This window comes from Malaclemys terrapin, chromosome 1, assembly GCF_027887155.1.
Source record: "Malaclemys terrapin pileata isolate rMalTer1 chromosome 1, rMalTer1.hap1, whole genome shotgun sequence".
Classification (NCBI taxonomy): domain Eukaryota; kingdom Metazoa; phylum Chordata; order Testudines; family Emydidae; genus Malaclemys; species Malaclemys terrapin.
This window is the reverse complement of record NC_071505.1, coordinates 29984321-29996883: the sequence shown is the minus strand read 5'-3', so window position 1 is coordinate 29996883 and position 12563 is coordinate 29984321. Positions and strand designations below refer to the sequence as shown.

Here is a 12563-nt window from a genome sequence, read left to right as displayed (position 1 = left end):
TGGCTCCTGCTATGGCCTCAGTCCATCACCCCATCATCCTTGGCCCCCACTGCCTCCCATCTCCCCATCCAAGGCTTATATTTACTCAGCCCTGGCAAGCTGGGGGGGCAAGTCTGCTGTGAAAAAAGTGATATTTGCATGTTTGTTCATATCACTTTTCACTGCCTCCCAGCTAGCTTACAAGTCTCTGCTGTGAAAAGTATTATTAAACATACAAATATCACTTTTCACAGAACCAGACTTCCTAGCTAGCAAGTCTTAAAAAACCCACACAACAAACAAAAGAAACAACAACAAAGACAAGAACATGCAAAGCACCTTGTGTTTCTATTCTGTTTAGGTCCAGTAAAGAATAGAGACAACTGTATGTTATTATTATTGAGTCTGAAAAAACATCCCAACATAAATAAATTACTAAGACTGGACATGTATATGCACATATGTATTTGTTTTTCCTAAAGTTAATTAAATATTTTAGGAAAAATTGTCAAAGCGGCCACCAGCAAGAGTTGGTGGCCTCATTGTACGGCCACCAAAAAATCTGTTGTGAGAACCCCAGGATTAGATGATCACGATGGTCTCTTCTGATTTTACAGTCTATGAGTAGAAAGTGTCCATGCTGGACCAAAGCCAAGAATTTCATGCCAAGGACAATCCTGCCAAGATCACGTTCAGGGACATGGTTCTCTGCACAGCTGCATTCTTACATTAGTCTAGGAGTTGTCTATTGTCTTTCACATCTGCTCTTTGAGGGCTTACAACCAAGATGCCACATTGCCCAGTGACCCAAGGCATATTGATTTATCAACACAAATGTAAATGGCATTTATTTCTCATCTTTTGACTCTAGATTTAAGATTAATTCTATTCATTAGGCGCATTAGCAGAAAAAGGAGATTTTAAAAAGGTTTCTATAGGGTTTGCATAGCAGCCTGGAAAAAGAGGTGAAAAGAATACATTAAAAAAAAAAAAAAAAAAAAAACTATGTTCTGCATTTATTACTTCCCAGCAAATAAATAAACAAAACTAACCAACCAACCAACCTTAAATCTTCTTCAAAAGGGACTAGATAGCTCAAGAAACCGGTAATAGGATATAGAACCTTTACATTCTATGTCACTCATCGAAAACGTGGTTCACATCAGTAGTAACAAAGTTATTAGCTAATGACTATTCAGTAGCTTATGTGAAATGAGTTCAGTAGTCTCAGTTCACTTCCTAACATACAACTGTCTACATGACAAAAACCATATTCACAATTACACTATGTTAAGTCTCTGCTGAGGGGACAAGAACTGAATGGACTTAGAGGCTGAAATACCCTTGAGGTTTACTTGACTTCTTTACGCTGCAGTTTATCCAGTGCAACAAATAAACATAATAAAATATTTTTTACTTACTTGGATCAGATTTTGAAAATGTGTCTCTGTCCAAAAGGTTTCTGTTAAAGAAAGACAGATAAATGATACTGCTACTAAAATAGAGAAAGAACATCTTAAAGAAAACAATGATAATTTCTTTCTGATTGAAAGCTTCTACAATGCATACATGATTAAAATAGTTTATTTAAGGAACATAAGGGGACACAGTTGGCTCTCCTCCATCTCTTATGCATATTAGAATTACTCAGAGCTAGTATTCTGCCAATCTCAAACTTCACACTTTTCAGTTTGTCACACAATTCTGATGCATGTAAACTGTGGGTTGTAGACTCAACTACCACGCCGGGGAAAGAGGCAGAACATTCAATCATTAAACATATATTTTTAAATTTAATGTCCCATAGGAACTGAAATAACTTTAAGCGGTCATGGTACTTTGCGAGTTTATTATTTCAGCTTTCAGCTAAAAATAAACCCCCCAAAATTTAGAACAAATCTTTCAAGTTGGGTAGACCTCTACCTAAACCAAACTTCTAGGCTCAACCTAATTTTTCAAGGCTAAAACAGTCTTTTGGCACTGGATCCCTCTAGTAAAGTGTTCTCTGTCCAAGCTCTCATTTTATTACACTTGGTATCTTACCTACAAATGTGGTAATTGTGTAACTATACAGTTCACTATTGTTAACGAACTATCATTAATGCAAACTAGGAAACTTTTAGTTTGTACCCGCAGCGTCCATATGGGAAGTTACAGAGCAGCACTTCGGTGCACACTGATTTTCACATCCCCTAGTCCCAATTGTTGGGCAGTGTAGAAATACCAGTTCCTCTTTACCTATGCTACGTCAATCAGTCAATCTTAATACTGCTCTACTGTTTCTTCTTTCAGGTTAAATAATTACATAGTTCTTCTAGTGTTGTATTTTGGCTGAAGTAACCAGTAAAAATTAAAATGGATTTTTTATTTTTGAGTAACAATCCTCCTCTTTCCTGTCTCTTATCCTAAACTCCCTCCAGTATTAGGCTTTGTAATGACATTCGGTCATTCTTAATTTATTCCATTAGGATTAAAAAGAACACTATCCACATGTGTATTCAGATTGTAATTTCAGACATAATTACCATGCTGGATCAGATGAGTGGCCCATCAAAATTTAATACCCCATATTTGACAATATCCAATACCAGCTGCTTCAGAAAAAGTTACAAGAAACTCTGTAATAACAATTATGGAGAAATCTGCCCCCCCAGGGAAAGTTTCCTCCTAACTAACAGTTTATACATGTCAAGACAAACTATAGGAAAATGGCGTTAAGGTTGGGAGTACGTATCAGTAAATAAAGTAAAATACATTACAGGTGTTTCAATTATCCCCAAAATCAAGTGTTATAAATCCCCCAAATTCACAATCAAATATAAAATAAATCCAAACATTTGGGGTATGGAAATGCTTAATCAGGATACCAAACAACCTTGGCTCTCCACTGTAGTAATGTTGTGCAATAGCTTTATGATTATGGCATTTTAGGTTTGTGGGCAGAGTTAAGGTCATCCGTTTCTATGCCATTCATCATTTTCACCATATCTCCTCTTTTCATCTCAATTTTCTCAACTCATCTCTGAGCCGCTTCTATTACTTGAGTAACCAGAACTGAACACAGTATTCTAGGGGAGGCTACATAACTGTTTTAATAAATTGAAATCATATTTCCATAGCATTCTCTATTCCATTAAGTACATAGTCTAACATTTACTTGACTACTGTTGCACAGTGAGCAAAGGTCTTTATCAAACTGTCCATAAAGATGCAAGGCTTTTTTGTGAATTAACAGACTTTGTTTAGAACTAGTAAGGTGTAAGTATTCATAAAGTCTAATGCCAGAAAGGACTGCTGTGATCGAGTCTGACCTTCTGCATAACACAGGCCACAGAACTTCCCAAAACCAATTCCTATTTGAACTAGGCAGAGCAGATCTTGATTTTAAAATTGCCAGTGATGAAAAATACTGTCCTCCATTTTACCTCCCACCCCAAATTTTGGGTCATCTGCAAAAATTTATTTAGTTATGATTTTTTGTTTTCTTCCAAGTCATTGATAAAATAAAGAGCACAGGGCCAAGAACTAATCGATGCGAGACCCCACTAGACATACACTCACTCAACGACAATTCCCCTTTTACAATTAAATTTTTGAAACCTGTCAGTTATGCAGTTTTTAATCAATTTAACGTGTGCCATGTTCATGTTATATCGTTCTAATTTTTTTTAATCAAAATGTCATGCAGGATTAAGTCATAGCCTACAGAATTCTAAATCTATTAATCTTTATCAACCAAACTTGGTATCTTTTTTGATAAGATTGCAAGTTAGACAGGATCTATTTTTACATAAACTCATGTTGATTGGCATTAAAGAAGGGTAATATAATTATCAGGCATTCCATTATTTTGCCTAGGATCACTCTCATGATAACAGACCCATAATTACCCAAGTCATCTCATTTACCCTTTTTAAATACCTGGCACAACATTAACTTTCTTTTAGTCTTCTGGAACTTTCCTAGTGTTCCAAGATTTATCAGAAGAAAAAAAAAATAATCAACATTAACAGTGAAACAAGCTCCTCAGCCAACTTTTTAACTCTTGGATACAAGCTACCTGGACCCGTTGATATTAAATGGGTAACTTTAGTATCTGCTATTCAACACCTTCCTGAGTTATTATTGGAATGGAAAGTGTTTCTTCCAGGGTGGATAAAAATCAATGATTATTTAAAAAACAAAAAAACAGATTTTTTTTTTTTATTTAAAATTGGATTTTTTGGATAAAATGCTTTTTGAGGAAAAACCTATCTAAAGACAGTTTTAATTAAGATACATTATAAGGATATCTCATCATGGAATAGGGATTATAAATTCTAATTCTATAGTATGAGACAATATATTCATGTAATGTTTAAGAAAAGTTTTGTAAATGAGTTCCAATAGTTCATGGATTAGGGACCCAATCTTATGGGGTTCCAGGGGCTTCTGTATAGATTAATCTTTCTATCTACTCAATGGGACTCAGTGTTCAGCCTAGAAGATACCATCAGAGATGCTTAGTTTTGCAGTTCTCACACTGTGGATTTGTGTCTCCAGAGATAACATGCTCGTTAACAGCAAAAATGTTTTTAAATAAATAATATATAGAGGTGAGAAATAACAGGCCTCAACCCTACTGTCCCTCTGCAAATTTGTGTACACAGAGTCAATCTCTTACCTCTGTCTAAAAGTGCAAAGTTTCAAAAAGTTCAATGAATAGAAGATTGTTGGGGACAGAATAGATCTGGGCAAGGAGAAGAAGTCTGGAGATAAATGTGAGAAGGGAGGGACACACAGTAGAAACAAAAGTGAAACTGTTCGAGCAGCATATTCCAGAAGTCTTGAGGTCTTTCTGAGTGTAGCCTTCATTGATTTGAGATCTCCCATACCATTCTCTCACTAGAAGGGAAAACCTATAATGGCAGTAGGCCGTAAAAGAGACCCAGTTTGGGAATAAGAACCATTCAAGAAATATATGTTTGCTGATGATGTTTTAAAGAAAGTCACACCAGTGAAGTGGTGACAGTCACTTAACACTTGGATTAGGAGACTGTTGAAGTGATAATCTCACTTTCAACAGCAGTAGCTTCTTCTGCCGGTGTAGAAAGAACATTTTCTTCCTTTGGACTAATTCATTCCAAATTGAGAAATGGTTTCGGTCCAGAAAAAACACACACCACACAGGAAAGCTTGTTCTTTTCCAGATTATGAACAAACAGGAAAAAGAAAGTGAAGACGACCAAGTTAACTGCAGAAGCCAATATTTTAAGTTTCCCATGTTGACCTGGCTGACATAGTCCATTTAATTTTTGTTTTTAAATTTCATTTAACTATTTTAGTTAAACAATTTTAACAAAAACAAACCTGATTTTAAAAAACTTGAATGTTTAACTAAATTCAAAAATTTATATGCTTGTTTTGTTAAAATATTATATGTTTGCTATTAAAGAAAAAAAATCCAGAATACATAATGTTGTTGTATTAGTTAACTAAAACAATTTAAATGTCTGTCTGGTGATGTTCTCCTCCTAATACAGCATGGCAAGAAAATTCTCCAAATATTAATGATTAACCTGTTGAATTGGAGATAGTTCACCTCCCAATGACTTCATAAATATCTGCTTCAATTACCCCTTTGCTAAATGAAATAACCAAACAATCATTCATTTTCTGATATAGCTGTACAACTAATCTGAAAAGTTTCCAAAATAAATCACTTTAAAAATGTATAGTATGTACCTTCTAAAAATGAAACCTATATCTCGGAGTTGGGAAGAATATGTATTAAGGTTATAACAACCAACAAGAATGCACTTTTATGTAGAAATCCATGATTAACTCAAGTCTTCCTGACTAGTGAGTTAAATCAACTTGATTTAAATCAAATCCACCCGTTTTTTCCATCATCATCTGATAGGACTACATCATCTGTTTCTCCTCTTCCACCACCAGAAAACAAATATTTATTGAACAATTCTGCCTTTTCGTTATTGACTATTCTACAATTCCCATCTAGTAATGGACCAACAAAATTCTTCCCAATACAATTTACAAACCCCTTCTTATTGTCCTTTACTCTGCTGGCCATAGATTGATCGTGTCTACCGACTGGGCCACACAGACAAAAATAGGTGGAGCATCACATCTTCAACTGGTATAGAGATCACCCTGGGGCTTAAGGATGAGACAAGTGCCCCGACACCTGCATCAGGCAGCAATGCACAAATCTAGAGACAGAAGCTTAGGCACCTAGGGAACTTTTACAGCAGAAATCTAGCTGCAGAGTGAATTTAAGCACCTAAAGAGTTCTGTGGCAGCTTAGCAGGGGCTTTTACAGATCACAGCAGCACCTATTTCTGAGGTTTAGGAGCCTAAGTCCCATTGTGGATCTGGGACCTTAGGCACATTAATGTTGATAATTTAGATCAGGGGAAGGGAACCTTTTTTCTATCAGGGGCCATTGATCCACGGGGGGGGGGGGGGGGAGGAAAATCAGTCGTGGAGCACAAAGTCCCATGGGGGAGAAGGTGGAGGCTTGGAGCTTCCCCTCGGCTCCAGGGTGTGCCAAAAGGGTTCAGGGTGGAGGAGGGGGCTCTGGGCTGGGATTGGGGTGCAGGAGAGGGGTCTGGGCTGGGGCCAAGGGGTTTGGCGTGCGGGAACGGGCTCAGGGCTTTTTGATCTTTGGGTCCTTTGGAGAATCCCTCTCAAGGGGATCAAAATCTCTCACCTTTGACTGAACCTGACTAAGAACAAGAAAGAGGAGTCAATCGTCAGGTCAGAAGAGAACTTGATGGCCTTAACCTGGCATAATCTCATATAGAGATACTTTAATGATTGACTTCTTTTCAGGCTTGGAGCATATGGAGAAATGTGTGGGGGTGAAATCTACAGATTTCTCAAAAGATGAGCCTTTTCTATGGCTCATCTTGAGGGGGATCCTGAACAGGAGGTTAAGTTGCTGGCTCAGGTAGCTTGAGAGAAATGAATTAATCCAATGAAGACCCCTAAGCCTTCACTAGGGAATAACTGATCTGAATCTTCTGATTCACAGTATTTAAGAGGGAGGAAAGTTCTCCATCAACTGAGGACTAGAGTGAATATTTGTTTAATCTAGACAATCCTCAAAAGAGAAGTGTCATTTGTATTGCAGGTTGGGAAGAAGTATCATGTTTATGGCCCAATGATGAAAATACTGAAAGGGAGAAGAAGAGAACCATCCACAATGGTTGGAGTAGGATACAGGGTCAGGAGGACAGGGAGAACATCTGTATGGTTTGGATGTATGAGGTGCCAGCAGAAGAAAAAATGGGGTGGGTCAAAGGCATCTGAATAAAAGTTTTCTTGTTCTGTATAAGAGTAGTAATATAAAGCAGAAAGAACTATTTTAGTTATGCCATGCATAACTAGTGTATATTCATTCTTAGTGAAAGAAATTATGAACTTCACTGTAGTGTGACCTTAGTCAAACCAATAAAATAAAAACTGCTTACTTCCCAAAATTGCTCAGCTATTAGCATCATACCACATTTAGCCTAAAACCTGAAGATATCACACTTGATTAAATCAGACTAGTATTCACTAATCCAGTCAGTTGCTGTAGCTAAGTATAAAATAAAAATCACTGATCCCTATCTTGTTTTATGTGGTTTAAGGGTAATTTATAAATTATGCATGGACGAATTAAAAAACTGACCTAGAGTATAAAGGTAACATTTGTTTTAGCCTGCTCAAGTTTACTCTAAAATTTAGAGTTTAGAAAAAAGCAATGAGAAACAATACATAGTAACTTCATCTCTGAAGACTACAGTTTTCCTCCTGTAACCTCACACACGACTTAAAATCCATTCATTCGTAGCAAGTGAGAGCCCTCATCTTCTGCAGAATCTCAGATTTCATTAAATATTAACCATCAGCTGAATATGGTGGTGCCATTTTCCCCATTGTCAATTTTCAGACTAGACACTTTAATACTCTTTGCTCACTAAACACGGATCAACAGGGGAAGAATCCTTCCCTTGTGTTTTGACAGAGGACTTACTGAGCATGAACTAGAAAATTATTTCTAAGGGCCTCCTTGTTATTTGCGTAGAATCAGACTCAGCCTTGAGTTCTATGGCCTGTAGTATACAGAAGGTCAGATTAGAAGATCACAAATGGTCCTTTCTGATCTTGGGATCTATGAAAGAGGGCAACTGTATAATGATTCTAGTTTCCCCATCAGAAAAGGTAGTGGTGACATCCCCCAGGACAGAGGTCTCAACCTTTTCCTTTCGGAGTCTCCCCCCGCCCCCCCAAAAAAATGCTATAAAAACTCCATGGCCCACCTGTGCCACAATAACTGATTTTCTGCATATCAAAGCCGGGGCCGGCATTAGGAGGTAGCAAGCAGGGCAACTGCCTGGGGCCTCATGCCACAGGGCCCTGCACAAAGCTACATTGCTTAGGCTTTGGCTTCAGCCCTGGGTGGTAGGGCTCAGGACCCCAGACTTCAGCCTCATGCGCTGGGACTTCAGCTTTGTGCCTTGGGCCCCAACGAGTCTAATGCTGGCCTTGCTTGGCAACCCCCCTGAAACCTGCTCATGGCCCCTCAGGGGGCCCCAGACTCGTGGTTGAGAATCACTGCCCCAGGTACAAAGACTTTTGAAAAGCTGTGTCCTTTTAATTCTCCAGACTAGGGTTTCCTCTTACACTGCTCTGCTGGTGAAAAACAGCCTCTCCAGGCCCTGCTCACACAGCCATTAGCATATAAAGGCACACCCAGCAAAGTTACATGGATGCTCTCCCAGCCACTCATGAACTAATACAGGGGAACACCTCCATATCCCTCAGTCGCAGCACTGTACCCCAGAAACATGTGCCTTGTATTGTCCAGTTCCCTCACTGTGCAGTGCAAGCTCATTAATTAGTTCATCATTCCATCAAAGGGTAAAGAATATGTAACAGCCTTTGTTAACCTGAATAGAGATTCCCCAAACACATCAATCAAAACATATTAGTTTAGATAATCTAGTTCTGTTCTTTTATCTAAAGATAGCTTTTAAGTGATTATAAGTGATACAGGCATAAAAGGTTAGATTTCGTTACAAGAGAAATAAAATGATAAAAATCGCAATCTAATTCCTAAGTTTCACCAAGCTAAGAAAAAGGTGAAGCAAGCAACTTTCTCACCTCACCAGATGCTGCAGGCAGTTCACAATTCATACTAACCAGAAAACCTTCCAGTTAAGACTCTCTTCCACAGTTCAATAATGCTACTCTTTGTCTTTCAAACAATCTTACTTCCAGGTGTTGAGATGAGTGAGGTAATTTGTGTGTTGGGGTATAAAAAGGGAAAACTCCTCCTCATGCTGTAAAAATCCTTGCTGTGTCAAGGGGTTAGGCAGTTCCATTGCCTATGTGCCCCTGCAATCAGTCCTTCATATGAATTGCAAATTCTTGCTTGCATCTTCTGTGTACATGAGTTGACAGTCAAGGCCTTTATTACTTCTGAGATACTAGTCAGTGGGCATTTCCCAGACTCACAATATGTTTCAGTAACAAACCTATAGCAAAATCTCATAACTCCATATACAGTGTTGAGGCACAAGTTTTAACAGGACAACAATGTTAAGCAAATTATGACTTTTCAGATGATACCTCACAAGGCATACTTTGTACAAAATATATCATAACCATATAAAAATTGTGAATATGGCGATTACAGGGTGTAATTTTGAGGTACAGCATGTTACGGTAGTACACTGGCTGTGAAGGCTAGACAGCTAGCCAACGGATTAAACATTTTAAAATGTTAATATTAAAACAGAGAGACAAGAGGGGGTGAGGTAATATCTTTTATTGGACCAACCTCTGTTGGTGAGAGACAAGCTTTCAAGCTTCACAGAGCTCTTCTTCAGGTCTGGGAAACTTATCCAGTGTCACAGCTAAATACAAGGTGGAACAGATAGTTTAGTGTAAGTACTTCACTTTAAATGGACTCTCACTGTATGTGTTAAGTGGCCCGTTAACACCCCTCCAGTCTTCGGTCCGGTCTATACTACAGACCAACTTCACTAGAACTACATCTCTCAAGGATGGGAAAAATCCACACCCCTGAGAGACACAAGCTACGTCTACATTACAGATCTTACAGCAGCACAGCTGTACTGTTGTAAGGTCTCCCATGTAGCCAGTCTATGCTGGCAGGAGAGAGCTGTCCTGCTGGCATAATTAAATCACCCCCAATGAACAGCAGAGGCTATGTTGGCATGAGAATATCTCCCGTCGATATAGTGCTGTCCACATCAGCACTTTTGTTGGTGAAACTTATGTCAGTCAGGGGTGTGGGGTTTTTTTCCCCCACACCCATAACCGACAAAAGTGCTAGAGTAGACATAGCCATAGTTACACCGACCTAACCCCACCCATGTAGACAAAATGCTTCTCCCACTGACATAGCTACATGGTCTCTTGGGGAAGTGGATTAACTACACTGACAGGAGAAATCTCTCCCAATCGGTTTAGAGAGTCTTCATTAAAGTGCTACGCGCCAGTGCAGCACTTTAAAAATGTAGACTTGCCCATAGGGAGAGGGGGAATAGCTGGTGAGGGGAGTTAGTGGGTTAAAGATAATTGTAACAATAAATCATAAATCCAGGGTGTCAAGTGGTCTGTAGTCCACGAAAGCTTATGCTCTAATAAATTTGTTAGTCTCTAAGGTGCCACAAGTACTCCTGTTCTTTATTCAGTCCATGATTTTTAAAGTGTACCAAAGTTATGAATTTAAGATCCCAGGCTTGTCTTTTGAAAGTGATACGTGGGTTTCCTTTTGAGGATGAGGACTGAGAGATCAGACATAGTGATCACTTTGTGAAAAGTGTTCACCCACAGGAGATGTGGTGTTTGATTTTTATCATTTTCCTTTGTGGGTTCATTTGAGAAAGTAGTGATGGTGTGGTTTCAGCCATATTGCGGCATTTAGTGCACTGGATGAGGTACACCACATATTGTGATAGGCATGTGTCAGACCCATGGACCTTGATCATTGTAGAAGTGGAGATATGTTGCAGTGCAATAATGCCTATTTGCAGCTCGAAAGTACTTGTCATTTTCCCCAGTAGCTAAAGAAATTGTCTCTGTTCATCAGGAGGTGAAGTAGATGAAGCACCAATCTGTATTCTCCTCCAAAGGGGACTTGTATGGTTCCTCAGAAAGAGTCTTGCTCCAGTCCACATATATAAGAGGATCTACATGCAGATCTGAGTGATCTGGTGCTGGTAAGGTTGCATCAGCATCAAGTGAGGAATAGATGCTGGTGAGGGCATACATGCTGAAGGGAGTTGATGGTGCTAGAATGGATATTGGTGGGAGTAGCAAGGTGAAGAATTCACTCCCAGTACAAGACACAGGACATTACCATTTTGAGCCAGTGATAGAATACAGCACTGAGGTTCAAACAGCAAAATCCCATCTCGGGCCCTGTATCACAGGATCACAGCACAGTGGTTGGTTTCAGAACTCTCAGTGGGCCCACTGGAGTATCAAGCTGTAGGCACTGAGAAACTAGTTGAGCCTGGAATCCCAAATCTCTCCACACCTTCACTCCCTGTGGTGGAAGGGAAAGGCATATGCTCGGTTACTGTGCAAGTCCCACCCGCACAAAAGATCACTGCACATGGGCATTAGTGTCCAGTATGATTGCCAGGCAGAAGGTGCATGACAGAGAGGTGCCAGCTGGCAAAGTGTTTACTATTTTGGATCAGCAACTCGTATCAGGCCTGACAATCTCACTACACCTAACACATTGCTTTCATGATATTTTTACACAAATAGCGTACTACGACAATACTGCTGGGATCCAATACTGTTGTTATAGCAAATGAATAATCAAAACAAAATGATAAACTGCTAGAGTAAGTTAATGAAGTCACCTTGGATAAAGGTGTTAGCTAAATTAATTATTAATAAAATAATATTACATGCCTCCCGTATTCTGTGTTAATTCATTGAAGAACAATACAAAATAACACAAATCTCAAATTTAAACGGAACAGTCGAATATAAAAATTTAGATGCACAAATTTTCAGTTTTGTTTCAATTAAAAAAAATAAACTCCAAACATTTATTTAAGTCTCAGTTCTAAACAAATTAATCAATTTGCCAGTTTCTATGGCAATACCATTATCATGCCACCTTACTTCTGCAGCTGCTGCTCTCTGGCCACCCAGCTCTAAAGGCAGCAGCCCATCAGCAGCACCGAGGAGGTAAAGGTAGCCAGTGACGGGTTTACAATGGCTCCATGGAGCCGGGCCTATGCTCAGAAGGGGCCCCAGCCTGCTCCACCTGCACCGCGCCCTGAGACCCCGCTGGCTCCCCCCCACCCACAACTTGCTCCTCTCGACCTGCCCACCAACTGGCAGAGGGCTCTCCTCTGCCTCCTGGCCCCACCCCCTGCTCCTCTCAGCCCCGTGGCCGGACCCCAGTGCACCTCCAGCTTTGGGCAGTCTCTGCTTTCTACCACCTGTGGGGCCCTGCCTGCCTTCCCGGAGCTGAGCCACCAGGGACTGGTGCAGAAGCCTGGCCAGTCTCAGGTCAGGTGGTGAAGGTGGGGCAAGAAGAC

At 39.7% G+C, this 12563-nt stretch overlaps 1 protein-coding gene across 3 annotated transcripts in view; it reads right to left on the bottom strand.

The window, feature by feature from the left end:
* CPNE8 (copine 8) overlaps positions 1 to 12563 on the bottom strand; it is a 271698-nt gene that overhangs the window by 245030 nt on the left and 14105 nt on the right. For all 3 annotated transcript variants that reach the window (XM_054019129.1, XM_054019120.1, XM_054019112.1), the window contains exon 2: positions 1401 to 1441. In XM_054019129.1, coding sequence (XP_053875104.1) covers positions 1401 to 1441 — 41 coding nt within the window. The remainder of the gene's footprint in view (positions 1 to 1400; positions 1442 to 12563) is intronic.